General features: G+C 39.7%; 1 protein-coding gene across 3 annotated transcripts in view; it reads right to left on the bottom strand.

Annotated features, from left to right (window-relative positions):
* The window catches only part of gabbr1a (gamma-aminobutyric acid (GABA) B receptor, 1a), a 100,605-nt gene that overhangs the window by 6,910 nt on the left and 67,241 nt on the right, over nt 1-26,454 (bottom strand). For all 3 annotated transcript variants that reach the window (XM_088084584.1, XM_042490951.2, XM_042490952.2), the window contains 6 exons: nt 19,161-19,311; nt 12,760-12,892; nt 9,901-10,017; nt 8,418-8,528; nt 6,163-6,256; nt 3,583-3,710 (listed from right to left, as the gene is read on the bottom strand). In XM_088084584.1, the coding sequence (XP_087940710.1) occupies nt 3,583-3,710; nt 6,163-6,256; nt 8,418-8,528; nt 9,901-10,017; nt 12,760-12,892; nt 19,161-19,311 (734 nt within the window). The remainder of the gene's footprint in view (nt 1-3,582; nt 3,711-6,162; nt 6,257-8,417; nt 8,529-9,900; nt 10,018-12,759; nt 12,893-19,160; nt 19,312-26,454) is intronic.

Raw genomic sequence — 26,454 nt, 5'->3', positions numbered from 1 at the left:
AGACACAACCGCCAAACATGAAAGTATGGGATGCATATTTTACCATGTATCCTAATCAGATCATTTACATCATATTTAATATGTGCTTTATATCATTTACAATACATTTTCAGTGTGTTTGCTTGCAGAAAAAATAAAACTGGCTTCCACTTCCACTGTGAACCCAGTGAAATATATACCATTTAGTTATTCACAGCACCACTCTCGGAGCGGGGAGCGTACCTTGAGCAAAGACTGAGCAGCAAGAAGTCAGGCCTAGTGAAAGTTAATTTGTCATTTATTCTATTTGTAGGCCAATTTCTTAGAGCGACAGCACTCTCATTTTGGTGTCGTCTATAGTTTTTCCCCAACCTATTTTTGTTTGAAAAAGACAGGATCCAATAGAAGTGCACACCTCACAGTCCAGTGCTGGGTCTAGAAGCTTGCTTTCAGTCGCCTCTACAGTAACTGCTCATCTTATCCACACATCTGAACTGATCAGCTCCAAATGATCCGACCACAAACAGGCTGATCAATTCTCAAACTCTAAGCTAAAGAATCTGCTGCTAGGGGAAAGAAATAATCAAAAAACTCTGCTTGTCCTGCGCACACGAATCCACAAAAACCTTCAAACATCCAAATGCAGAAAAGGAAAACATGATCATTCACCTCTACAGTAGCTGCTCCTCTTATCCATTGATGGGATCTGATCAGCTCTTATTGATACAAACCCAAACAGATTGGCTGATTAATACTCCAACTAAAACTCAAGAAAGAGCTGCTGAAAACAAAACAATACAAGTGACTACGCCTATACTGTGCACACAGAGCTGCAAAAACCTTTGAATTTAGAAGAGAAGGAACACGAAGGAGCACAAAGACACGCACACACACACACACACACACACACACACAAACAGAAAAGAAATAGAAAGGATAGAAAGTTTGCTGATTTGTCATCCCATCGTCAGCTACCACCACCCTGTCTCCGTTTTATTTAGTAATAGAAATCGAGGTAAGTGCAGGAAACTCTGGCAAAATGGCCGTTATCAAAAAAAATTTTAAAAAAATGTTTGTCTGCTTTTGATCAAAGCAGAAAACCTCCTCCGGCAGTTAAAGTGACAGAAAACAGTTTTTCAGACATTTTACATCAATTACAAAGTTACCCTCTGTCAAGAGTGTCAGGAAATGGCAGCGAGAATTTGTCTAAAGTGGCTAAAGTGAACATAATGGCAGCTATTTCAGTGTAAAGTGCATCCTAGGTGCCTCGGTTTAAGATGATTCACTGGCTATTAACAAGAGCTGAAAAATGTTTATGACTGACGGCTGCGTTTAGCACTGTACTTTGGAGGGGAAATGGGTACAATTTTAAAACAATTCCTACCACAGGGCAAGGCAAGAGCTCCGTACAAGCATCCATCCACACACAAAGATAATACATAACTCACACTGTGCACAGATTTCTTTCCATATCTATATGCTCAGCACTAAAGTGCAGAGCTACAGAGTTACGTGAGACTGCACCACAATAAAAGTTTGTGATATGCCCTTCGAAATTTTATCGATTTTATTTAACAGTTATTCCACCAGGAAGTCCCGTTGAGAGCAAGTTCTCATTTTTATAAAGAAGGCCTGCGATACGACTGTTGGTATCACAGCACCGCAGGCGCCATAAGCATCAGAATTTATGATTCACACAAGACAGCAGCTTGTGCTGGCACTATTATGATTTGGACAGAACTGCGTCCAGGGATCTGCATTTTAGAAAATCAAATCTCAGGACGTACTTGTGGAAAAGCATGAATATTTTATATACAAGCCTGTTTCTGTGCCTCCTACTGCTCCAACCAATCATTATACTAACATGTACTTTTCTGTGTTTTATACTAGATCATCAATTTGTAATGTTCAACACATCCCAGAGGTTGTTTTGAGAGGGTGCAATTATAATTTCTATTCTGTTTTGCCTACAATGGACCCCTTATTATTATAATTTTATGTGCTATATGTCTATATATGTAGCTATAGTAAGTAAGTAACTAAGTAAAGCATAATTTATAAAGCACTTTTTACATGCAGTTACAAAGCCCTTCACAAACACACACACACACACACACACACACACACACACACACACACACACACACACACACACACACATAGATGTCTTTGAATGGTAAAAAGTCTTTTTGGGCTGCAGGGCATCATTAGCCACTATATAAAATAGGCTTCAATGCCCGGCACACTTTCTGGGGGTCTGATCACTTCTGCCTCCAAAAATGGAAATTCAAGATGGCGACAACTAAAATGCATAAGATAAAATGCAACATAAGACCTCAAAGTGTGAGTCCACAAACCATTGGGTGACGTCAAGGTGGCTACATCAATTATTTTATACAGTCTATGCCAGCGATCGTCAACTGGCAGTTGGCAATTCACATACTGCCTGCCAAATGTTCCCATCTGGCTCGTTTCTCTATTTCTGATATCTAGCATTATTTTTTTCTATTGAAGCCTTCCCAAAAATAATTTTATTAGGAATGACTGACCAACCAAAACCATGAGTTTGACCCTTTGGTTCTCCTCCTTTATAAATCTACCTTTCAGCTTATTCATGGCTTACAGAATCATTACGTGCAATAGTCCACCTTCCACCCTCTCTCCCTCTGTCTCTCACACACACATATCAGTCTGTGTCTCTGTCGTGTCTCAGTCCAGATAATTTTGCCACTATATGGCATAAAGCTGGCAGATTGCGGGTCAAGTCAGGTTTGGGTGGTTGATTAACCCACATTTATCCTGGTTACGGGGTGCAGGTTGGATAGGCGAAGTGGAAATGAATTTCCGTTTTTTATAAATAAAATGTGCCATATCTACATGCGCTCTCATCTTTTTTTAAAAAAAAAACATTTCTTGCATGGTCTTATCTAACACTTCCATATATTTTTTCCAAATGATCTTAGATAACATTTTATTGACTTTTTCATATTATTTAAAATAAATGTACTGTATTATTACTTAATAACGTAATTAAACAATTACAGACTAATTTAGTCTAAATACTTTTTTTTTTTTTTTTTTTTAAGAATTTGAAAGTCCAGCCCCCAGAGTGTATGCTTAAAAAAATTCTGGCCCTTGGACAAATGTAATTTATGACCCTTGATCTTTCATTTTATTTAGCTATCTACTTAAAGAAAATACAGCACAAACATTAAAGGGCATTTAGTTATCTCTGAACTCTATTAACTTTTATAAACAACCAGCAGAAATTGTGAGGAGAGGTGCCCTTGAGAATGAAGCTTTTAAGCTCATGCGGTTGAAATGTTTTGACAAACTGGTCAGTTGCCTGTTTTGCTCTGAAACAAGCAGGAAAGTGTCTTCTGGAGGCCAAAAATCCAAGCACGAGGCAAAGTAATCATACAGGCGCTGGCACTGATTAACCCCCCGCAGATATACTACAACCATTCTGTGCTGCGGTGCAATAAAAATCGTATTTATTGCCACTTTAAAGTTATTCAGCGTTCCACAGACTGCTCTTAGCAGACAGCAGCACCCAGAAACAGGAGTTTAAGCGTGACGGTGTCGTTTCTTTTTTGGACTCACAGCAACGTTGTAAATAGCCATCCCCACGGCCCGATGGTCATTGATCTTTTCTGTGGAGACAGACTTGGTCTCGTAAGCCAGAAATATTCCCAGCAGCAGCAGCAGACCCTTGTAGCCATAAACGACACCTGCAGGAAGAGAGGACAGAGACAGTGAGTGAGTGAGCATGAAAATTATATAATGGGTGTGTGTGTGTGTGTGTGTGTGTGTAATGATACTGAGGCAAAATTCAGGAAATGTACAGTCTATGTATAGAGCATTGTACGGAAACAAATGGAGGTCAGATGTTTTGAGATTTTAAAGGACGAATGATGAGATGGAAAACTGGCAGCAGAAGAACTGATCCCAAAAAAAACAAACCACAAAAAAATAAATTAATTAATTGTGTTGTTAGTCTTTACTCTAGCAGTTTTATCTTTTCATCTTCTAAATTAAAAAAAATAATACTGTCCCATTTGTCTTCAAATAGAGAAACCAGATACTGTGATTGTATCAATACAGTTATAGTAGAATTTGTATTTCTTTTAAGTGGGGTTGCATGAGGTACTTATCCATAGACAGTGTATTACATACAGTCAGTGTCAGTCAGGACGGCATAAGTTTGGAGAATCAGGCAGGAGCACCGACACAGAAGCTAAGCAATCAGCTGCAGAGGTGAAACATATTTTAGCCACCTAAAAAAGATCACTATCGGCATAAGTGTACGTTTTAATTGCAATATTTTCAGCTCTTTGACCTTACTGACAGACAGCCCTTTCCGATCGGGAACTGAAACTGTTTTATCCATCTACGCTCTCTAACAAAGCCACACGACTCCATTGAGAAAAACATTAGTTTTAGCTGGCTAAACAAAGGAGCTGCTGGTCTACCGCTGCCTCGATCAGTTAGTTAGTTTGTGTGATTGTGAGACTTTGGTGAATCTGAACTAACCCTTTACAAAAAGAGATCACATATTACACCGATTTTGTTCTCTCTTCAGTGGCTCCCCATTATTTCCACATACATTTTGAAATACTTGTGTTGACTTTTAGATCCTTGCTGGGTCAAACACCACAATACAACACTGGCCTCCTCCTCCCATATTCACCTAATCGGCCACTTAAGTCATCACAACAACAGTTACTGGCTGTCCCTCAGACCCGCTATATAACTCGAAGTGACCGTGCCTTTTAAGCAGCTGCACCTAAATTATGAAACGCTCTCCCCTTGTCGCTGCAATCACTCGATTTGTCTGATAACTTTATGAAGCAGCTGAAAACATTTTTATTTAGACAGGCTGTTTGTTAGAATGCATCATACATTGAAATAAAAATCAAACAAAAAAACAAAAAAGAAAGAAAGAAAATATAAATAATTTTTTTTTAAAAAAAAATGAAGATTGCATTTTCATTTAAGGTGCAGAAGGTCTCCAAATATATATTTGGAATGGCTACCAGGTTTTTCGAAACCTCTCAATTGCTCCCCCCCAATAATACTCTAAATATAGCGTACACTTAAATCAATATCGATTTTTTTTTAGATGGCTAAAATATGTTTTGCTGCTGATCTTCCATGTCCGACTACAGCCTGCTTCTCCAAACTGAAGGTGTGCCAGCCGCCATCCACATTATGTAATACACCCACTATGGATTTGCACCTCATAAAACCCCACTTCAAAAAATAGGAACTATCCCTTTAACACTGACAAACACCTGCTGTTTGGACACACAGGATTTATACAATTTATTATCGTACGAGGAGAGCGTGAGAGAGGACGACATGCAGCGAATTATCTTTATTATTATTATCTTGTCTTTGAAGCAACTAAGAAAATGTTGTGTGCGTTGCAGGATGTGGAGATGGATGCAGTCTTAGGGACACATTGTGACATCAAAGGACAGAAAACCTTGACGATGTCTTAAAACGCCTTTGGAGCAGGTAACATTGTGAACAGCTCAATGCAAACACTGAGTGAGTAAGTGACCGAGATGTGCCGAGGAAGAAAACCGAAGGAGCAGACACAATAGAAAGTGGAGTGACGAAAAGGGTGAATATGCTGAAAGCCAGTTAGACTGACAGAGAAAAGAGAATATAACAGTGACAGCGAGTGAGGCAGCGAAGAAAAGAGGATCTGTGACTGAGTAAGTTCGACACTTCTTCAGACTGTCCATTGTCTCTTTATACCGCCAGATATTAAAGCACCATCTTTTCTTCTCTCTGAAAGGAAATGCTATGGGGCAATGGCCCAGTTTGTGACCCACATTATTTGAATTTCAGCACCATTATACTTTCATAAGAGCTGCCACGCTAAGAAAGACGGCAGAGAAACAGACAGGGAGGGAGAAAGGAACTGTGTGGGCCGACAAAAAAGAGAAGCAAAGAGGGAGAAAAGAGGAATCAAACGTAAACGGAGGGGGTGGCGGGGGAGGAGGGAGGAGGCTGTGATATGAGGCCTGTTTAATTCAGAGTGAATGGAAGTGACGCGTGTACGCATATGTGTCTGCATATGCACGTGTGTGAGATTATTCAAAACCAGAGCAGGGCAAAAAGTGATAAAGAGACAGATCGAGATACGAGAGGGCAAAAAGAGAAAAATTTTACCGAGCCACGTGTTCATCTTCTCTGAGCTGCAGTGCTCCAGCAAGGGCTGAATCAGGACATCCAAATCTTCTTTAGGGGACTCCTTAGTGAACTTCTACTCGCGTGGCAGACAGAGGGAGAGAGGAATGGAAGGATAAAGAGATAGAAGGAGAGAGAGAGAAGGGGAGATAATAAGAAACGATGAGACAGCAGCACTCCGGAAAAGGAGGCAAAAAATGCACAGCAAGCACAAGCCCTGGTGACTGCACGGTTGATCCCCTCGAGTCTGGTCCTTCCCGAATGTCAGATATAGATGACTGAATTAAAATAAATATCAGATATCAAATAAATATGAAAAATAGCTATTTTAATATAAGGTTTGACTGTAGATAAAGTCCACACAGTGCAGATTAAAGCTGGTGATGACGTGTACAGTCTACTGTGGTTCCTAAAAAGGTAAAAATGAGCTGTATGAGTGCAGACTATGTGCACAATAGTGACTCAGTTTTGTGTCTGTTCCAGAGTTTGATCATATGCTGAGATCTGCCACTTAAATTTTACACAGCATAAAAGGATTAAGGTTTCTGAGTCTTGATTCCTGAACATTGGACATCATTTTGAACAGAATGAACTCTGTTTCGTTTCTGGCTCTGTTGACGTAGCTCCTCCAGCTGACCACTGGTACTGGAAATCAAGAGCAACACTAGGCGGGTTTTCATTACAGATTTGTGCATAACTTAAACAGTATTTTCGAAATGTTCCCCTCTCATTATAACATTCCAGGAAGCATGGCGATAGATGTTCAAAACATTAGCACGTTTATTTGTATTGCAGCCACCGCACTAGCCGTCATTATTTCCAATCGATGGCGACGTCGGCGTGTTACGTGATTGATAATGGAAAGGCAAGCCCCTCATATGAGGGAGCAGCCACATATGAGGGTTTTCTGAGAGGTGATAGTCCACGACTTCACAGAGAAATCGTGGATTCAAAACTTTCGGATGATCTGCTCAACTTTTTAAGAGTTATGCAATGCAATAACACCTCTTGTATCGCCTGCTGCATCATGCCCGAGGGAGACAGCTCCAACCGACAAGTGCATTAGTCATATCATCATGTGATCTATAAGAGCAAAAAAAAAAAGTGATTCCATTGCAATTTTGTGAAGTATGGCTTTTTGGGGTTAAATGGGCCTTTTTTCTCAAAACTGATGTGTTTCCATTAGGTATTTGTTGTATCACTGGCATCACAAGCATCACTTGTAGTTGCGAACCCACAGCAGAGTTTACCCTTCTATTATATTTGGGGAGGGCCGCCCACAACACCGATCCGATCAGCTTAGCCCCGTTCGCCTGACCAGAAAGACATTGTTGTTTATGTTTTAACCCAAAGTTTTAGGACTTTTAGTCCCAGATACAACTTTTCTAGCTACTAAATGTTACTAAAGATCATCCTTTCTGTGCTTCATCTGCAGTATAAAGAAAACACAAATATGATGACTAGTGACTAGTTTGCAACAAGCAGGACAGATATATATATATATATTGCACAGTAAACTTAGTTTACTCAAGTTGCAAAAACTTTGAAAGACTGATTTAATTTCACTGGTCATTTCAAGTTGCAGCAACTTTAGTTAATATAACTGAATACTGAGTAAACTTAACAATTAGATACAAAGTACATAAATTAAAAGTAGTAATTATATTTACTTAAATTTTTGAGGTAATTGGTTTCTTAGCTTATAAAAGTAAAATGAATATTTTACAGTGTGTGAGAATTAAACAGTCGGACGTGGGCTGCTGCTGGTCGCAGGGTGAACTCACTCTGCAGCCTGCAGCTCAGTGTGACCCTGATTTTAGTCTTGTTTGATACCTGCACTCATGAAATGCTCCTTCGCCAATCTATTGGCATCCCCTCTCTCTACAGTCGCTTGATTCAGCACTTAAAATATTGATTAAAGCAGTTTAATCAAGTCAAACAGTTAGACCTTTAAAAGATAAATGTTTAATGAGGCGGATAATTCATTTAACACGTTTGTTTGGCTGCTTGACGAATGCTGATTTTTGTTTACAGTAATGCAGGTCATAAATATCACTGATATCTATCCTTGTTTTGGATCATGCTCTCTGACTCTAAGATAAATCAAAACAAAAGAAGATTTCCACAGAGCAGGCGCGGTGTCTCATCACCGCGTTATCGACTCGTGACAGCGGCTGCACGGTCTGTGCAAACGGGCGATGACACACACATTATCTCATCTGTCTTTCGTACTCTACCTCCACCGTAATGTGCAGAGGATCCACAATCTGCCAGATCATGAGTGACAGGAAGTCGATAGCCAGCAGCACTCCAACTGTTGCGTAGAGTTTCCACGGCTCCAAGTGTTGCTGTGTGAGCAAAGACACACAAACACACAACAGTCGTCAATATCCAAGGGCATCGCGAGCCAGTCCACAAACAAAGACAAACAACCGGGACAAATAATACGACAGGCGTCCTTGTGATTTCTGGATGACTGGACACGAATTGTCTTTCTGTATGTGTGTGTACAAGTGTGTATATTTTCGGAGCAGCGGGAGTTTGAGCGCGTGTGTGTCACGCGGAGAGCAGCGGCAGCTATATTTGCGCTGCCACCTGAAATTATCATTTCTACACACTGAGACGACACTGCTTTTGTGTGGACAGTCTCTAAAATGGCCAATATCAACTCTATTATTCTTAACTTAAGCTATAATGGAAGCAATACAGCCGTAACCGAAAAACACGCCACCAAGATGAGCTCTCCTTTTGCGACTCCCTCCTCTTTATTTCTACACATCTTTTTTATTTATTTATTTATTTTATTCGACCATGCTGGCTTACTCCCAGCACCTCCAACATAGTAACGCCCATTCAAGCGTGCAATGACTAAAACTGAAAAATAAAATAAAGAAGAAAACACATTACACAGTCCTGAGCGCCTCTTCACTTGAGTTGCATGAAAAATGATTTGAAAAGCGCTCATTCTCCCCTCGATTTGTGAAAGTTTCTTTAAATACTCATGCAGAGCTCTCTGGCAAATTGCCCTTCTGTGGACATGTAGAGAGTTGAAAGTCAACCCGATTCGTTGTGCTTTGGCTCAAATAATAAACCCCCTGAAGGTTGGATTTCTGCATAGAACTTTAATACTCATCCATATTCATAAATATTCCATAAATGGCTTAATCTCTTATTCTTCTGATTAGGTCTTAGAAATTCCCACAACACATCGCAGACTGGCAGTATCTTGCTGGCTCCAGGATACACTAGTATCTTCAAGAGGAGGCGCGCACACACACACACACACACACACACACACACAAGCACACGCACACACACACACACACACACACACACACACACACACACACACACACAATACATTCACACCAGCATGCAAATAAAGCTGATGATGAGGGTATCAGTGTGCCCCAAATCTGCATGTTTCTATGCATAAATATTGCATGTGTGTAGGTGCCTGTGTAAAGTACAGTATCTGTGTCAGTGTGTGTCCAACACCCTTATCCCCGCACTCTCGCTACAGCCCCACCACGGTGAAGGATGCCGAGCTGGCCTCTGAGCAGCTTATGTTACTAGGGAGCCTGCAAAGTTTTTAACTTAACTTTTTTTTATCAGCCGGCGCCACACACGCTGCGTGGCCCGGCCTGCCTCTCCCGTCCTTTCTCTGCTCTCCTGAGACCGCTGAGAGGCTTATCCCTCCCTCACACTCTTCCTCCCTACCTTCTTCTTCTCCTTCTTTTCGTCCTTCTTCGTGAAGAGGGTGTGCACCCACCAGATCTTGGTGAACATGCTGCCGTACGCCAGGCTGAAGCCGAGGCCGAGGAGCCACAGGCGGAACTGAAGGAGGGGAGAAGAGGGGAGAGGAGAATTTTTATTAAAAAGAGGCAAAGGAGAAAAATAACTAATAATATTGATAGTGTTACAAAAAAAAAAAGGTTTTTGTAACACTTTTACAAATTGTTTTCATTTCTTTTGTGTTTGTTTTGTACAGAGTTCCTCCAAAGTCCTGAAAAGTTATATTTTTTCCTTTTTTGCACACAAGAAAATTATCTTGTGGGAACAAGTTATACTCTTGTTCACACACAGAAAACAACTTGTGTGCACAAGTTTAAAAAAATCAGTTTTTGGGACTTCAGGGGATTCTGTGGTTTAGTTTCTTTTGCTGAGGTTTTGTTTTGTTTTGCTCATGCAAGACTGGAAGATGGTGGTTAAACAACATTGTCATGTAATTTCATGTGAAATGTGACTCAAAGGGCATGACACAAACTAAAAAGAAATTAATAAATAAATAATCAATTAATACGAACTAAATTCCCTGAATTGTGTCTGTAGGTATTCTTTCAAGGCTGCATACATCCCAACAACCACATTTAACTCAGTGGTCTGAGTGCACAGCAAAAACTGAAAAAACTTTTCTCTGGACTGCGGCAGCTGGACAGTGAAAGTTTAAAGACATTTTAGTAAGAAAATCAACCTGAAGCTGTAAAAGTGCCAGAGATAAAATTAGAAATTTAGAAAGTGGAAATGAGACCTTCACCTTTGTTACAGAACTACATAAAAAAGCAAAATATATGCTAATTTATTAAATAGATAGATAGATAGATAGGCAGACAGACAGATAGATAGAGTAGGTAATGCAGAAAAAAAGAGATAATATAAGTTTTGTGAAATGGAGAGATTGCAGCAGAAACAAAAAAACAGCCAGAGTAGAAGGTCAGAGGCAGAGTGCAGGAGAGAGGCAGAACAAAGCATGAGAGAGAATAACTGGACGGGGACAAAGAGCAGAGAAACGACAGAAATGGAAATCTCCCTCTCGCCTCCACAACAAAAAGACTCAACATGGGTGACAGAGAAAGCACTCCCACTCCTCATTAGTGCTGGGATCCCATCGCCTGTGCTATTCTGGCAGCCGGAAAATCATGTCTGTGCCACCGAAAACCAAAATACATTCAAATGGATAATGAATTATGTCAGCGTTTAAACTTTCATGGGCTTTCATCCACGAGGTTTGCGTGACCAAACTCCTGAAATGAGGTTTGCAGGTGTCTGCTTGCCACAGGCAGGAACATCACAACTGTCAGGGCTTCACAGCACCTAAATGTGGGCTCGCTTAATGTCACAGGGGTGTCGGGCTTCACTAAAACTGACAGCTGTAACTGCAGAGTGCAATATTTGTGGCATATGTAAGGTCCAGGAACACTATAAATACAACAAACTAATTTTAATGAGAGCAAGTATGTGAACGATCATGGACTGTTGACAGAAATTACAAACTTTTGGATGCTACACCTCAAACCTCCAGGGGGCGACAAGTCACTAGAAATTCGTGCTGTGCAGCCAAAACATTATTTGATAACTTTTACATTGACAGCTTCATTTTAAATTCTAAAAAGTTATCAATTTTATTGCTTGAGAAAATGAAATATCATGATATCATTGACCGAATATCTCTATATAAATATTGTGACAAAATTTTAACTGTTAAAATATTGCAAATAGCTACTGTGACGTTACACATTGGTTTGTGGTGTGCCGTTGTGAAGACAAAATTTTGGCATTTCAGTCAATACTAATCATATTAGTAACAATATTTGTTGGAGAGGGTGGAGCTGTGAAGGAGCGAGGGGCGGATCTAACTCACATACTGTGATGACGCCTCGCAGACAGCCCGTCACTCAAGCTACCCTGACCTTAAATATGTGTAACTTTGGGCTTTCATAAAATATAAACAGGTGAGTTGTGAAAAATATTCATCCCCTATACAGTTGTCACAAATGTTAAAATTGGCTATAGAGACTGAAACTATTTTATGTAGCAGGCTGTAAACACGTCTGTTTCTGCTGTAAAGTTAGACATTTTAACATAACAGTCTAGTGGCCATTTAAGGAACTGCTGATTTTGGCACTTCAGCGTTTGCTTCATTTTTCAGACTAACGCTGCTTAGACAATAATGTCTTGCACTCACACAATATTCTCTTATTGTTGGTCCCCACGGTTCGCACAGAAAAACGTTTAAATATGCCACCCTTTCTTCTTGGAATAATTTACAGAAGGACCTGAAATTGCCTGAGCTGATCACTACGGGGGAATTAAGGTTGCGCTTGAAAAAGAGATTTTAAATCTCAATGAAAGGATGGATGTAAGTGCATCGTGATGGCCCGCCAGCAGAAGGAGACATTAAAAACAGTGATTTTCAGTCTGTGTTATATTCATTCATTATGCAAAATAAGTAACAATGCTCCGAATTAGGGTTGATGCTTTGTACATGTTCACTTTGTCAATAAAAAAGAAAAATCAGTCTGTAGCAGTAATCATCTTGTTGGCCGATTCCTAATTTCCTTTTAAAAGCCAGTATCTATCAATACCGATGACGTGCCGATATTATCATGCATCCCGAATAAAATGTTCAAAAAGTAGAATTTAATCTCTTCTATACTTCTGCACAAATATTGTAAAAATGGATGTTTTGGCACTCATATCAAATTGATGAAACCAAATATTTGCAGACAGTGCCCAGGTCTACTCCTCATCCTGCCCTCTGGCTCTTTCCTCCCTGTGTGTGTCCCTGTCTGCTGTTACCTGGCAGACAACAGGGAACTGAGATCTGTGGACGTGGTGACCGTCAATCCCCAGCGGGAACACTGCAGCCAGAGCCATCATGCAGCCCACCGCTGTCATGTTGTTCAGGTACGGCTGAGAGTTCTGGATGTAGCTGAAACAGAGACAAAAAAAAACATTAGAAAAACACTGGTAATTATAATTTCTGCTTCAAAGAACAACTGGTGAATTTATAAGTAAATAGGTGTTAATTGTGCTGCCGACCTTTCTGTCTGCTCTCAGAAATGTCAACAATTACTATTAATTGCTCTCATGTTTTTTTAATTTTTTTATTTAATCATTTTTATTTCGTGTTTCAGACAGTCTGATGAACAAAAGGTCCAAATATGGATCACTGCTCTTCCCTGGGCAGCTCCTCTAATGTGTGAATGACAGTCATTAGTCTAATTAATGTGAATCGCTGAACAATTCAACGCCTATTAAAAGCGGAGAAACATTAATTTTTTATCACAAAAACTCAAAGTGACAAAGAAAAAGAAAATCTAAGAAACCGGAAACAAAACAAGTCGAGCTTGGACATGATTTAGGGCAAGAGGAACCAAGAAAGTGACAAACTGAGGATACTCAAATCAGGCTGTTTACAAACAAAACACAGTCCTTTTTGAGTGCACAGCTGATGAATACTATTCTCCCACAATGCAATGCACAAAGGAAATGCTCACAGCTGGGAAAGGATTAAATCAAAATAAACTGTGAGTGGTGGAGAAAAAGCTCTGAAAGATCTTGGGAAACAAAACAAAACAAAACAAAAAAAAGCATTAAATTCTGAAAAAAGACATTTTGGTTTCTGTTTGCAGAGTTCATTGTCAGTGATATTCCAAACTCACAATTTAAAGCTACAGTTGGTACCTTACAAAAATATGTTTTGTCCTATTTGTTAAAAATTTCACTACATCCAGACAGTAGTACACGAGACAGATATTCCACGGAAAAAAATAACATTCCTCTGCCTCCTGTTTGGGTTTCTAATGGCTTTTGCAAGATTCAGTCACGCCTGCAGGAAAACAGCCAATCAGAGCTGTAGATGTTGCTTGTGTTAGGTTTTGCTTTCCACTTTTGCTGGCACTGGCACAACGCTTCTAGGGCCAAACTGGTGACCAATTAATTGATCAGTGAAAGAGCAGTGTACATCAAGATGGTAAGTGTTACCATTAAGACCATAACACAACAAGTCAACTGCAGTCCATGTCGCCGCAGTGTGTCCCACACAAAGACTGTATATAAAGATGGAAAACAAGAAACAAGAAACTGCTATTTTTGAGGTAGAAAAGCTATAGAATTTTGCTTTAAGTGTTAAAATAAAACCATAAAAGTGACAGCATGTTGCTGAAATGAAACTGAAAGTGCTGGATGAAGAGAGAGAGGAGAGCCGGCATCAGGGCGAGGCTGACCCGACTTGGACCGAGAGCTGTTCCTCTACCAAGCCTTCTTCTGGCTAATGTCCCGTCGCAGAAGAATAAAGTGGATGAGATTGAGGCTCATTTAGCAACAGGAAATCAGAGCCTGCTCAGTGTACATCTTCACAGAGACATGGTTAATCCCTAATATCCCAAATCGAGCTATTGCACTGGATGGGCGGATCTTGTTCAGAGCCGACAACACCCAAGACTCCAATACAAATTCAAAAACTGCACTGCAGGAATTTAATTATGCCATCAGCAGCAACATGCCCAAGCAACTAGATGGAGTTTTCATAGTAGCTGTTGATTTTAATCAACTCATCCTTCAACTGCAGAGATGTAGCAGGATTAAGGACAAATTCTAATGTTATTTTTTAAACTTCGTTTAGAAAATGTTACCTGGTACCTTGTATGTTTAATTAAATTGAAAATCTTGTTTACTTTCTGTACTCCAAGTCGCCACTGGCAGGAAGCCTCTGTTTACCATGATGACGCTGCCACTGAGTAGTTTCCCAGCGCGATCGGGCAATATGTGCATTCATAAGCAGGTTGTAGTATTTTTCCATCATGTTATAAGGCCTCCTCTTTTCTAACAGTCATTGTTGCCCTTCATGAACAGTACTTATGTAAATGTACTTTATTACATTCCACCACTGGTGATTTTTATCCGCTTGAGACAATGAGCTGATATAAATGCTACTTTAAAGACAATTTCCGGTTTATAACTTCAGATTTAAGATGTTCGATATAATAAACTCTGTGCCAAACACCCACCCACCCAGCAAAGCAGCTTTCCTCTGCCCCTCCACTCGAGCTCGAGCTGTAGGTGTGCCTTTTATTTTCTTTCATCCTGTTGACCTGCCCTTGTGTTGCCTCGAGGCCACACTGCTTATTTACTGTACAGCCACACACCCGTAGGGCCTGCATACAAACACACACACACACACACACACACACACACACACACACACACACACACACACACACACACACACACACACACACACACACACACACACACACACACACACACACACACACACACACACACACACACACACGCATGCACACTGGCCCCAATCCAACCTTTGATACCTCTGAAAAAACCTTTAATGCTGTTACATACCATGAATATGAGATGTTCAGTGCGCTGCAGGAGTTATTTTGTGATGTGGAGTGCTGCTTTCTTCCTTTTATGCACCATGTCATTGGGTTGCTTTGATTTGAGGCAACTAATAGAAGAAAAACTGGCATCTTTTTCTCTTGTATGTGGATGTCTCCCTGAAATATAGTTGAATATTCTGGAATATAAACTTGTGTGATTCTGAGGGACTAATATCTGATATTTGTTGCTGATATTCAAGCTCACCAATCTGTGATTACACTTCACTGGACACATCAGAAGATCATAAACCAGACTTAACAATAGGTTATATGGAGAATTTTTCTAAAAAACGATGTGGTATAGACTCATACAGAAGTAATCCCTCTCATTCGTCACCTATGACCCTCTAGAATTGTGTGGGGGTGTATGTATCTGCTGACACTCTGCCCTCTACTTACTCTTATTTTGCAGTGGTTGGGACGATCCTGTGCACAGCGCTCAGGTGAGGTTGGAACTTAATAAAAAGGTAACAACCAGGAGCAGATATAGCAGGGCGAAACCCCAAGCGGACAAAGCTGAAGTCGACCTTTACTTTCACTTTCACTGGCAGATTGGTTGTGTCCTTATTCTCTTGACTGAGCCCAGCTCTCATTGGTCAGACAATTGCCGGTGTTACTTCAACCCTTTGAACCTCTGCAAATTTAGTTGATTTCTTTCGAAAACGTGGGAAGAAGGCAATGAGCAACTTCAGAAGAAATGACCAAAAATTTAGCACAAAATTAGTATTACCTTAAAATCTGCATTAATAAAATGGAAAAACAATCAAATTAAAACAAATTAAGGGAATTATCTAAATAAACAAGTGCTTAATAATAATTATAATGATAATGTAACATAATTTTAAGGATATAATTATGATAGTTTACTGGACATTTTCCCTAGCTTTTCAATAATATACATATAAACAACAATTTTCTAAATCAAGTTTTATTGTTATTATTTATTTTATTGTTATTTAAATTTGAGAGAGATTTCTTTCCAGGTTGCTTATTGCCTTTTTTCCAATGTTTTAGAAAGAAATCAAACAAATTTGGCCATAGAGATTGAAGTTTTAAATACTTGTCCTTTCAATCCATGTTTTAAAGGCTCAATTAGGCTGTGTCTAAAGAGTTTCTTTTCCCAGCTGTAAACGCCAGCTGTTGTTGTTCAGCACTTGTATTTGACCACTGTGACGATTGGTCTTTGTGGTATTTGTCCCGCCCCTTCCCCACTGTGATTAGATGGTTGGTGACTGTGACAAGCTCAGCCTTGTATCCAAAGTTAAACATTATTTAACTCTCGTTTTCTATCGGAAAACTAACAGATAATCACAGAGGACACATTGCCAGATTTGTCGTTATGGATTTATTTTACTTAATGTAGATATTTTTTCCCTCTTTGACCAACTGATTGGATGAAGAGTAGGTAGAATTTCAGACGACCAAGATTCTCTTGGGTTGAATAAAGCTCTACGAGCTATATTGTTTACAAACAGTAACCGACAATTCCTGCATAGTATACCTTTAAGTTGGATAGATTGCATGTTTTTTTTGCTTTTCCACTCTTTATGTTTGTCCTTGGGAGGCACAGTGATAGCAATAACTTGGATAATCATGAATACAAAGTTGTCCTCCGAAGAGGGAAGTCATCATTAAAAAGATTTTTAAAAAAGCTGAAAATAATGAGAATTGCTAGTTCAACTAAAATGGGGCCTCTAAGGTTAAAGCCACAGTTTTGTTACGTGAAGGTCACCTGTTGGAGGAGCGCTGAATGGAAATGACATCCTGTAACAACCCAGCTGCTCCAGCAGAGCTGATTTGCACTCCAAGTGCGAATGTCAGTATTTGTAGGATGTGAGACAGAAAAAAAATAATTCACATGTTCAACAGAGATCCTCCGCTCTCTTGAGGTTAATGTAAATGCTGAATGGCACCTCTGCTTCTCGAGTTTAGGGACTACAAAGTTGGTGATTTGGGTGTGGCTTTTCTCAATCTAGCAGCTGGTTTCATTGTCACAGCTTAAGCATAGCCCTAGACCAAATGCAAATAGACTTCCTTTAAAAACTGCCTTTTGATCTTGGATTTCTAAGCTTAATACAAGTCTGTGAACCCGCCGCAGCATATCTCTGATGTCTTTCGAACATAGTATTTTTATGTTTGACCCGGGTCAAAGTGATTTAAAGTCCCATAAGACCGTGAGCTTATCAGGAGTTTTTCGGAAAGCTGGAGAGGTTTGTTCCTTTGGGGATCTCTGGCTGGCTGCGGTGTGCCAGTCAGGCCTTCTTCCAGCTTTGATTATATTTCAAATACAGTTTCACCGAAGGCTGATCTCAGCAGCCAAAACACTATGAGTCAGATCGAATCAAATCAAATTTATTCAGTAAGCTGTTTTTACAAAAACAGTTTGCCACCAACTGCCTTGTTAGGAGACAAAAATACATAACCGATCCACTTTTAAAAACAAGAAAAAGTCAAATGCAATCAAAGCCTAGAATGAGCAGTCCTCTGGAAACCCTGTGACACTTCTTAAAGCAGTTATAATCCATGTTTTTATAATAACAATACACCAAGTGATAACGTGAAAGGCGTTGCTCATTTTGATGAACGCATTATCACCTGAATCTGCAGCTTCTCACAACTTTACCGAGCGTTATAGTGAGTTTAAACCAAACAGGAATGAATGAAAAATGAAACCAATGTGGATGTTAAAAAAAAAAAAGGAAAAAAAAGGGCTCTAACAGCCACTTGAGGCTGGCTCCAAAACAGAGTCAATCACCATAGACTCCAATGTTAAAATGCCCAACTTTACAACATGTTTGCAGTCTGGTACTAAAATTGATATTGGTCTCTCGCTAATTTCAACATTCATGAAAATTGTTCGGGCCTTATTTGTTATAAAACTTACCTGTTTACGTTTTGTTAAGAGCTAAAGTTAAGCACATTGAAAGGTGGGCTTCTTGACAGGGTGCCTGCGAGGCATCGCTAAAGTCTGTGAGTCAGATCCACCCCTCCCCCTCCACTGCTCCAGCATCTCGACCAAATATGGTTACTTTTTTTTAGGGTTGTACCCAACACAGAATTCTGTCAAATCAGATCTGGTCGTTCGATATGAACGATTCGTTTTTTTTTTCCCCATATAAAGATTGAAAGTTTTAATAGGCTCAGCTGGACATTCAGTGACGATCAAAATAGGCTAGTAAACACGTTAACAGCCCTGTTGTAAATGTGCAACATTTTTTGCCAACACTAAGTTGCTGTGAGCTGTAAATTTACCACTTTGCAATTGAAGAGAGACGTTTTCTCTCTTCTCTCCTTCTCAGTGCCGCTGCAAGTTTCTGTAGCAGCTTGTACCAAAGAGGAGCATGAAAATCAAGAGCGTTCACTCTGCAGCGAAAACTGGGGACCAAAACTACCCCCGATGTAGAAAGCATGGCACACTAACACACAAAAAATAAAAAACGATTGCTAAACCTGAGCCAATTTTATTCGTATGAGAGGTTTCCAACTGATGATTCGAGTCTCAGAGTTTCAAGGGGCAGCCCTACCACTTTTTGTGTCACTTCGTAACACAAAGCAAAACTCAATTACTTCTCCAAAACTTTTAATAATACCATGATTTTTCCAGGCCTGGAAAATGAGATTCATATTTGCTTATAATTTGACTTAAACAATTAACTGATTCTTTTATGTTATCCGATAAAGTTTTATTCAATCAGCTAAGCCTTGCTGCTTTACAGCAGCTGTTTTTAACAGAAACAGAGTGTTTTAGGCTTATCACTGTGGGCCTGGAAATTCAAAGATAAGCATTAGTGGACTCACCGGACGTTGCCGTTGTAGATGTTGAAGGTCAGACAGACGATGCCGAGCAGGATGCCGAGGCCAGCGAAGACGGACACAGCTGCAAACAGCTTTTGGGATAAGAACCTGTACTCTTCGATCACTACCGTCCGATCAGCCGGAGGTCCAGCTCCTGCAGAGGACAAAGAAATGTGAAGCGATAAATTACTTCTGGTGCCATCATCTCCCAGGACACATCCCACATCCCACCGCATTAATGAAATAATTACTTTGCTCAAAGCTCCTTTCTCACCTGTGCACAGGTGAAATTCTCTCTCAGGCTTTCTTTTCATTTGTTACATCAGCAATTATTTTTCAGTGTACAGTTTAGTTTAATTTTTATTTCGGTGTCATGGAAAACATTTAGCCCATCACACAAGGATGACAAGAAACTGCTATGATACCAAACACTCATCTTCCAGTGATGAACATATACAGAAAAACCCATAGGAACAAAATAAACAAACATAAAGTGCCTCTATATTCTTTCAAATAAGATGTACTCTGAAAAAAACTGCTACATGTCAACAGTTTATCTTGATAGAGCTTTATTTCCTGAAGTAACAAGCTAATTTAGATGTTTATGTGAAACTCAATCTTTGTGCATCATCAATATTTTCAAAATCTATGTTTTTGATCTTACAAAACAAAAGTATTGAGCAGATCTCAGTAAAAAGGGAAAAAGAAAAGAAGTATATCTAAATGAAACAATATAAATGTTTTCCAGAGTGTCAACATCCACAGAATTAAAACTGATATAATTTTCTTTAATACTGAGCACATACAAGCAACGGTGGAAAGTACATTTATTCTTGTGTACATTAGTACAATTTTGAGGTACTTGTGCTTTAATTGAGTATTTCCATTTTATGCCGTTTTACACTTACTTCCTGCACTACATTTCAGACAGAAATACTGCACTTTTTACTGCACACACAAATCATCAGTTTATAAAATGTTACACCTTAAATTAGTGCAACCTTGACCAGCAACAACATTTAAGTATTTCTAACATAATAATACATCACAAATAAAAATCCAATAATAAAATAGTATAACACTCTGCATTATAAGTACTTTAACTTTTGATGCTTCAAGTGCATTTTGTTGGTAATATGTCTGTACTTATACTCAGAGGAACAGGGTATAGCATTTATTGGCATCTAGTGGTGAGGACTGCTGATTACAACCAGCTGAAACTTCTGATAAGATTTCCTTCAGTGTTCATTGTTCAGAAGGTTTAGACCCACAGCCGAATTATCCATAGAGGTCTCTCCCTTTCAAAACCAAACGAACCAGGAAATTAAAATGGTAAAAATACTGAATAAAGCGATTCTACATTACAAATCAGTTTTGTTTTTTTTTTTTAGCTGATGGACTCATCACAGCTGGATAAAATAATATCTGGCTGTCAGGAGGTTTTTAACGCAGAGGTTTCTTGCGCTGTTGGAATATATATGCAGTTTGGTTATTTAGAGCACGACACTGTTGTAGCGCAGAGTGTACTGTTGTCACAGACGGAGCAGTAGAACACCAAGCGCAGTGAAAGTGAAACCTAACCATTCATTGTGCTGGGTCGGATCAACTGTTCAATCATTACTGAGGGGATAAAAATAACTTTCGCCTGTGCTGCATTCATAGACCCACAAAAACAAATTTAGAAAGGGGCCAAAGAATGATAAAAAAAAGGGACACAGAAGACCCCCCCCTCCCGAACAGCTACTGCCACACATAAATTCTAATTGTGTGGGAAACACTGCATGAACTCCACCATCTCAATAAAATATTGATGACGCTGAAGCACAGAGAAGTAAAATGAACAACCAACTTCATCTGTTAGCAATAATCCATACTTAAATGTCATTTATATTACTATACAGTAATGAAAAGTAATAAGCAAGTAGACAACTTTGGTGTTAATCAAGTGTAAAAAAGTGTGTGTTTATACAAACTACCCAATTATTAATGCTTGTGTGGCTGAAAACCAGGAGGATTTCTCAGTGAGGACGGTTCAAAGAGGGGCAGATGGACAGGGAGCCTTGTTTTACCCTCAACAGCCTCTGACTATCTGTCTGTCTATATCTGGGACTGCTTGCAGATTTGTGTATCTGCGTGTGTGTGTGTGTGTGTGTGCTCCTGAGTATGTCAGTAAAGACTGTATATATATATAGTACAATATGCATGATGAGCACTGATACAGAAAGCATGAATGCACAGAGGGGTGCATACGAGTGCAGGGGAGCATTTATGTGTCTATGTTAAGTGTGATTAGTGTGTGTGTTTGTGTGTGAGAGGAACAGAGGGTGACAGTGTGTGTGTGTGTGTGTGTGTGTGTGTGTGTGTGTGTCAGAGGGGAAGCAGAGCAGAAGTGTCAGCACTGCGTGAAGCTGATGTGTCAGATGTCAGAGGAAAGTGTCAGGGTGTCACCCCCTCGAGGGTCGCAGGGTGTCAACACGCCCATCATGCTCTCTGTTTGGATGCTTGTCACCGCCGCCACACAGCCGAGGTGTGTGTGGTGTCATCTGACTGAGGAGTGACGATACATAAAGGGTTTCTGCAAGATTCACCGAGTTTTATTTAATGCTTTAGAAGACCTTCTTAATACCACACTGAATGGAATTCAATAGTAGTTTCACTATAACACTGGCTTAAGCAAGCATGATGGAAAATCAGTGGGGACAATACAGCAAATAATAATTTAATGTTATATTTTTTTTTCCAGTACTACCCAGCATGCACACTAATATTCGACTGAATATGACAATATTCTGAATTATTGACATGAAAGCATAGTCAGTAATTTCTACCCTCCCGAGCTTTGCTTACTTAGGAAAAGTGTCAGCAGATCTTCAACTAATTCTTAAATTAAACTCATGAAAATCACTTTTTGCAGACTGGACATGCATAGCAGTGACATATAAGTGTGATTCACATCCTCTCATTGATAAATGGTCTTTGGAAATAAACAGTAATTACTTTTGAAAAGATCACATATTGCCTCAGAGACGGATGCAACACCTTTCTGAAAATTTGGCAACTGTATCTCAAGTATATACTGTCGGTACATCACTGACACCACCACAGGGATGTTATCATTTAGCTACTGGGCATCTTTAAAGAATATAATGCTGTATTAGTGCAGTCTCTCTTTGTTTTAAAATACAATATTAAAACAAAAAAAACAAACAACAGTAATTCCTAATGATGTAATTAATTAAATTAATGCAAGCTGAATCATCATCAATTGCATGAATTCATCAAAGTTTTCCCTAAAATTAACACTGGCACATAATAAAACAATAGCGTCTTTGTTATTGTGGCTAACAGCAGTGACATTGTTGGCTGCAGGTCTGATGGTGATGACTAAAATGCCAAAAAGATTGAACAGGTTCCTCTGTGCACAAGCCACTGTAGCAACAATCACACTTTTAGCTTGTAGGTGTAACACGTCTCCCGGGAGCCTGCAATAGGCAAAACAAAAATATCTAAGATGTTTTGTGAATTAAAATAAAGAACATTTTGTATTTTTAAGGGCTTTCTGGAGGACTGAATTAAAAGCTTACCTACAGCTATACCTATAGACCTATAGCTGCCCTGGACGCTCTACAATTTAAGCTTTCCACATTGTTCATGTGGCGTAAAAGAAAACGTGTTTTGTGGTTTACGAGAATGTTTTGGGAATTAAGTGTTTGTCTATCTGTGCAATTTACAGCATATACTATACAAACTACATGAGAGCACTTGAGTACACAACACAAGCTGACATGTTGAACAGTGGCACGAATGTGCAGTGACCCAGACTCATCACATATATGTTTTAAAAAAGGTAGGACTAAGTTTGACATATGCTGCCAGAGTTTTAACAAAAGTAAGAAGTGAGAATAAATATTAAAATGTTGACATTTGTAACACACACACAATTAATATAACTAAAAGTAAAGCCCTTCACACAAAACCTTTCTCAACAGTCTGTCATGTGGCTTGCTTTATGCGTTTTGAAAAATGATTTCATGTCAATATTTATGTAATATAATATTTTTCTGCTGTCTGTATGAAACACCATTTCCCATAAGCTTAAGGTGAGTACACAGTAAAAGGCCAGAAGGTTAGGCTTGGGCATGTGGCTCGGTATGTAATATTTCATATCTTCATACATTCCTAAAATGTCACCAGGGTATACGTGGCAAACCGTCTTGGTTACTCTTGCTAGTAATCTAGTAAGTCCACCGTTCCAAGAATCAGCAGCTCAGGTTTGGTCAAAATGAATCCTTAATTCACCAAAAAAACATGCCGTTTTTCCCCCATGGTCTCTCTTTGCCATTGCTGGCCACCGGCTTTTTACAAACCTGTAACTTCTTCCTAAACCCCTATGTGTCACGGTGTCTTAAAGCTCAGCTGCCTGTTCCACAAGTAGAGACACTGCTGTAAGGCTCTGTATCGGCAAGAATCTGGCAATACAATACTTACCACAGATGCCTGCAAGCTAGTTCAGGCACAAAACTCGAGCTGCACCGAAATACACGACACGCCTCATGCTCTGCTGTCATTTACCAAATGCACCCTGTCAATATGGCGGTCTATTTAAACTGCAAAAATCCCTCACTCTCCCTCTGCCTGTCATGTCACCGCTGCCCTGCGTAGTACTGCATGATCTTTCAGCCCGGCCGCCAACCCAGCATCCCCTTGTGGGCTCCGACGCGGGGGTTCAAGATGTTTTGCTCATCACTCCCCAATATCTCTATGTAAAAATATCTGAAGGGAGCGATGATTTCAAAGCCTAGACGCCAAATTCTAACCATGTTTTGCTGCTCTAATAAATATTTCAAATGTGAGTTGTCTGACTGAACCAAGGTCACAATTCATTATATCGGGATATATTGCAATACTGTAAGCAAGGCAATATATTCTAGTATTTTTTAAATTTAATGTTAAGGAAAACTGTTATAAAGACCACTCTAACATATGCATAAAATTTGATAAGTCTATTTTATCAATAAAATCAGAAGAGTAGGATCTGTATTTATCACAAACCCTGTAAGAAATATGTTGTTATGTTGGTATGTCAGAGTCATATGATTGATCACAGCACTGCGATCTAGGAGTCAGGGGTTTAAACTGTATTGATTTTTATAACACACTGTATTACAAAACAGAAAATTGCGATACTCAAGTATATCAATATTTTCCTACACCGCTACTTTGCTGAGGCCATGTCTGCTACCTAACAGGTAATGTCCGCTGTTAATATACTGTTCATTTGCTCACTTGTTGTCTGCTCATGAAAAGAAATCAGTTTCGCCTGCATATCTCCTACTTTGTACATGTCTACAAACTGTGTTATATCCTGCCATCATGAGTTTGACAGAAAAATCAGACGTGTGGGGCCACATACAGTATATTTTAAACAACAAGCGGGGGGCTGTTTTGAATTGGTCCAAAGGCCACGATTGGCCCCTGGGCCAGACTTTGGACATGCCTATGCTACATACTTGTCCCTTTACAAATAAATGTTAAGTAAATAAATACAAGCTAAAACTGCTTGAAGCCCTAACCAAAGTGCTAGCAGTAAAGTTGCATTGTGGGTAATGTAGGCATCAAGTTTTGACTAAGAAAAATAATTTATGGAAAGAAAAAGGTAACATTTTTGATTTTGCTGCTTTGATTTAAATCTTTTTAAAAGTCTTTTACTTGTGAGTCAAACAATGTTATTGATGTGCAATGCTGAAACAGTGAAGAACTCTTTCATGAAACATCTCACGTTTTTAATTTTGCTTTGAGTCTATTTCTTTTTATTGAATATGACTTTAATTTTCATTTCATTTCATCCTAATTAATGAATTCTATTCTTATCACTCTTTCATGTTTTATTATATTTTAATGTCCTGTTTGTCACCTTTTAATTCATTTGTTTAAATGTTTTTTATTTAACATAAAGCACTTTGGGCTATGTATGAAAGGTGCTGCACATATTAAATGTATGACTATTACTATTTCGCCATGCATAAAACAGAATACTAAAGCATGTGAATGAAGCATGGAATCGTAGTAATTATTGCAGCCTGTGCATGTCTGTGCATGTGTGTGCGTGTGCGTGCGTGCATGTGCGTGTGTGTGCATGTGTGTGTTGTCCATTCAGTCAATGTGTTTGCACCATTTAAACCCTCCTACGTCCTTGATCAAGGAATCAGGACAGGGTGTTGCCATGGAGACGCAGCTCTATACAGTTGCCACAGCGATTAGAAGAAGAGCCGAGCTGAAGTGGTTGTTAGGGCGACCGTGAAGAGAGCGAGAAAGTGAGGCAGGGAGGCGCCTGGTAAACACACAGGAAAACAAGCGGAGGGTTTGAGTTGAGAACCCCCATGTGTGCTCCACCCTGTCAGCGTGGAGGAAATGAAGCGCGCCCCCCTCTGTCTAAAAAAAAAAAAAAAACTTCCCCGAACTGAGTCAGCTCCACTGAGCAGGAAATTACTCATTTCCTCTCAACAAGTAGATGTCAGATGGATGTGTCTTTATTTGATAAAAAGTGAAAAATGAAGCACCAATAGATGAAGTGAGGCGCAAATAAAGTCAACAAAACTCACCTCTGAGCTGGAGAGCGAGTCAAACTAGCGTGTTTTAACTGGGCTAACTGTCACATTGCAACAAGCCAAACTAAAGAGCTGGCAGCTGGCCTGGTGAAGGACATGTTGCCTACATGCATGCAGGTCACCCGTCCCTCGCCACTGATGCTGACCTGGAATCACTACCTCTTCTGGGTTCAGTTAAGCCTTGGCAACTGATCGTTTCCTTAAAAGCCTAAAAAAAGGCGGCTCTCTACGGACCGCCGAGGCGTGCAGGATTGATTAGTGGCACACTCTGTCCAGGCACAAGTATGTCACCTCTCCAGGGAGGGACGGGCCAGTAAACAACCACAGAATTGGTGTTGGTGTCTGAGGAAAATCAGCAGTAATAGGTTTTCACAGCAAACTAGAATACAGGGGGCCGTAGTTGGAGAGAAGGTTCTGGTTTGTGTGGCGTGAGCTTGAGCTTCTTCATTTAGCAGAATGACAAGAAAACAAAGTTTGGTTGTGAAGCTCGAGGTGGGAGGGAGAGATGTGGGACAAAGTGGAAAGAGACAGGTGCATGTCGGTGTTCCTAAAACAATGGGCAGTTTTTGTATTTGGCCAGTTGATTTTTCCCATTTACCAACTCGGTCAGCAGTTGGATCTGCAGCAGAGACTATGAGGCAATTATAGTACTTTAAAACCCTTAGCCCATGATTGCTGCAATTTGCTTC

This window comes from Plectropomus leopardus, chromosome 11 (assembly GCF_026936395.1).
Source record: "Plectropomus leopardus strain MGB_pleo_1.0 chromosome 11, ASM2693639v1, whole genome shotgun sequence".
In the NCBI taxonomy this organism is placed as follows: Eukaryota; Metazoa; Chordata; class Actinopteri; order Perciformes; family Serranidae; genus Plectropomus; species Plectropomus leopardus.
Note: the sequence above shows the minus strand (reverse complement) of the source record. Positions and strands in the feature narration are given on the sequence as shown.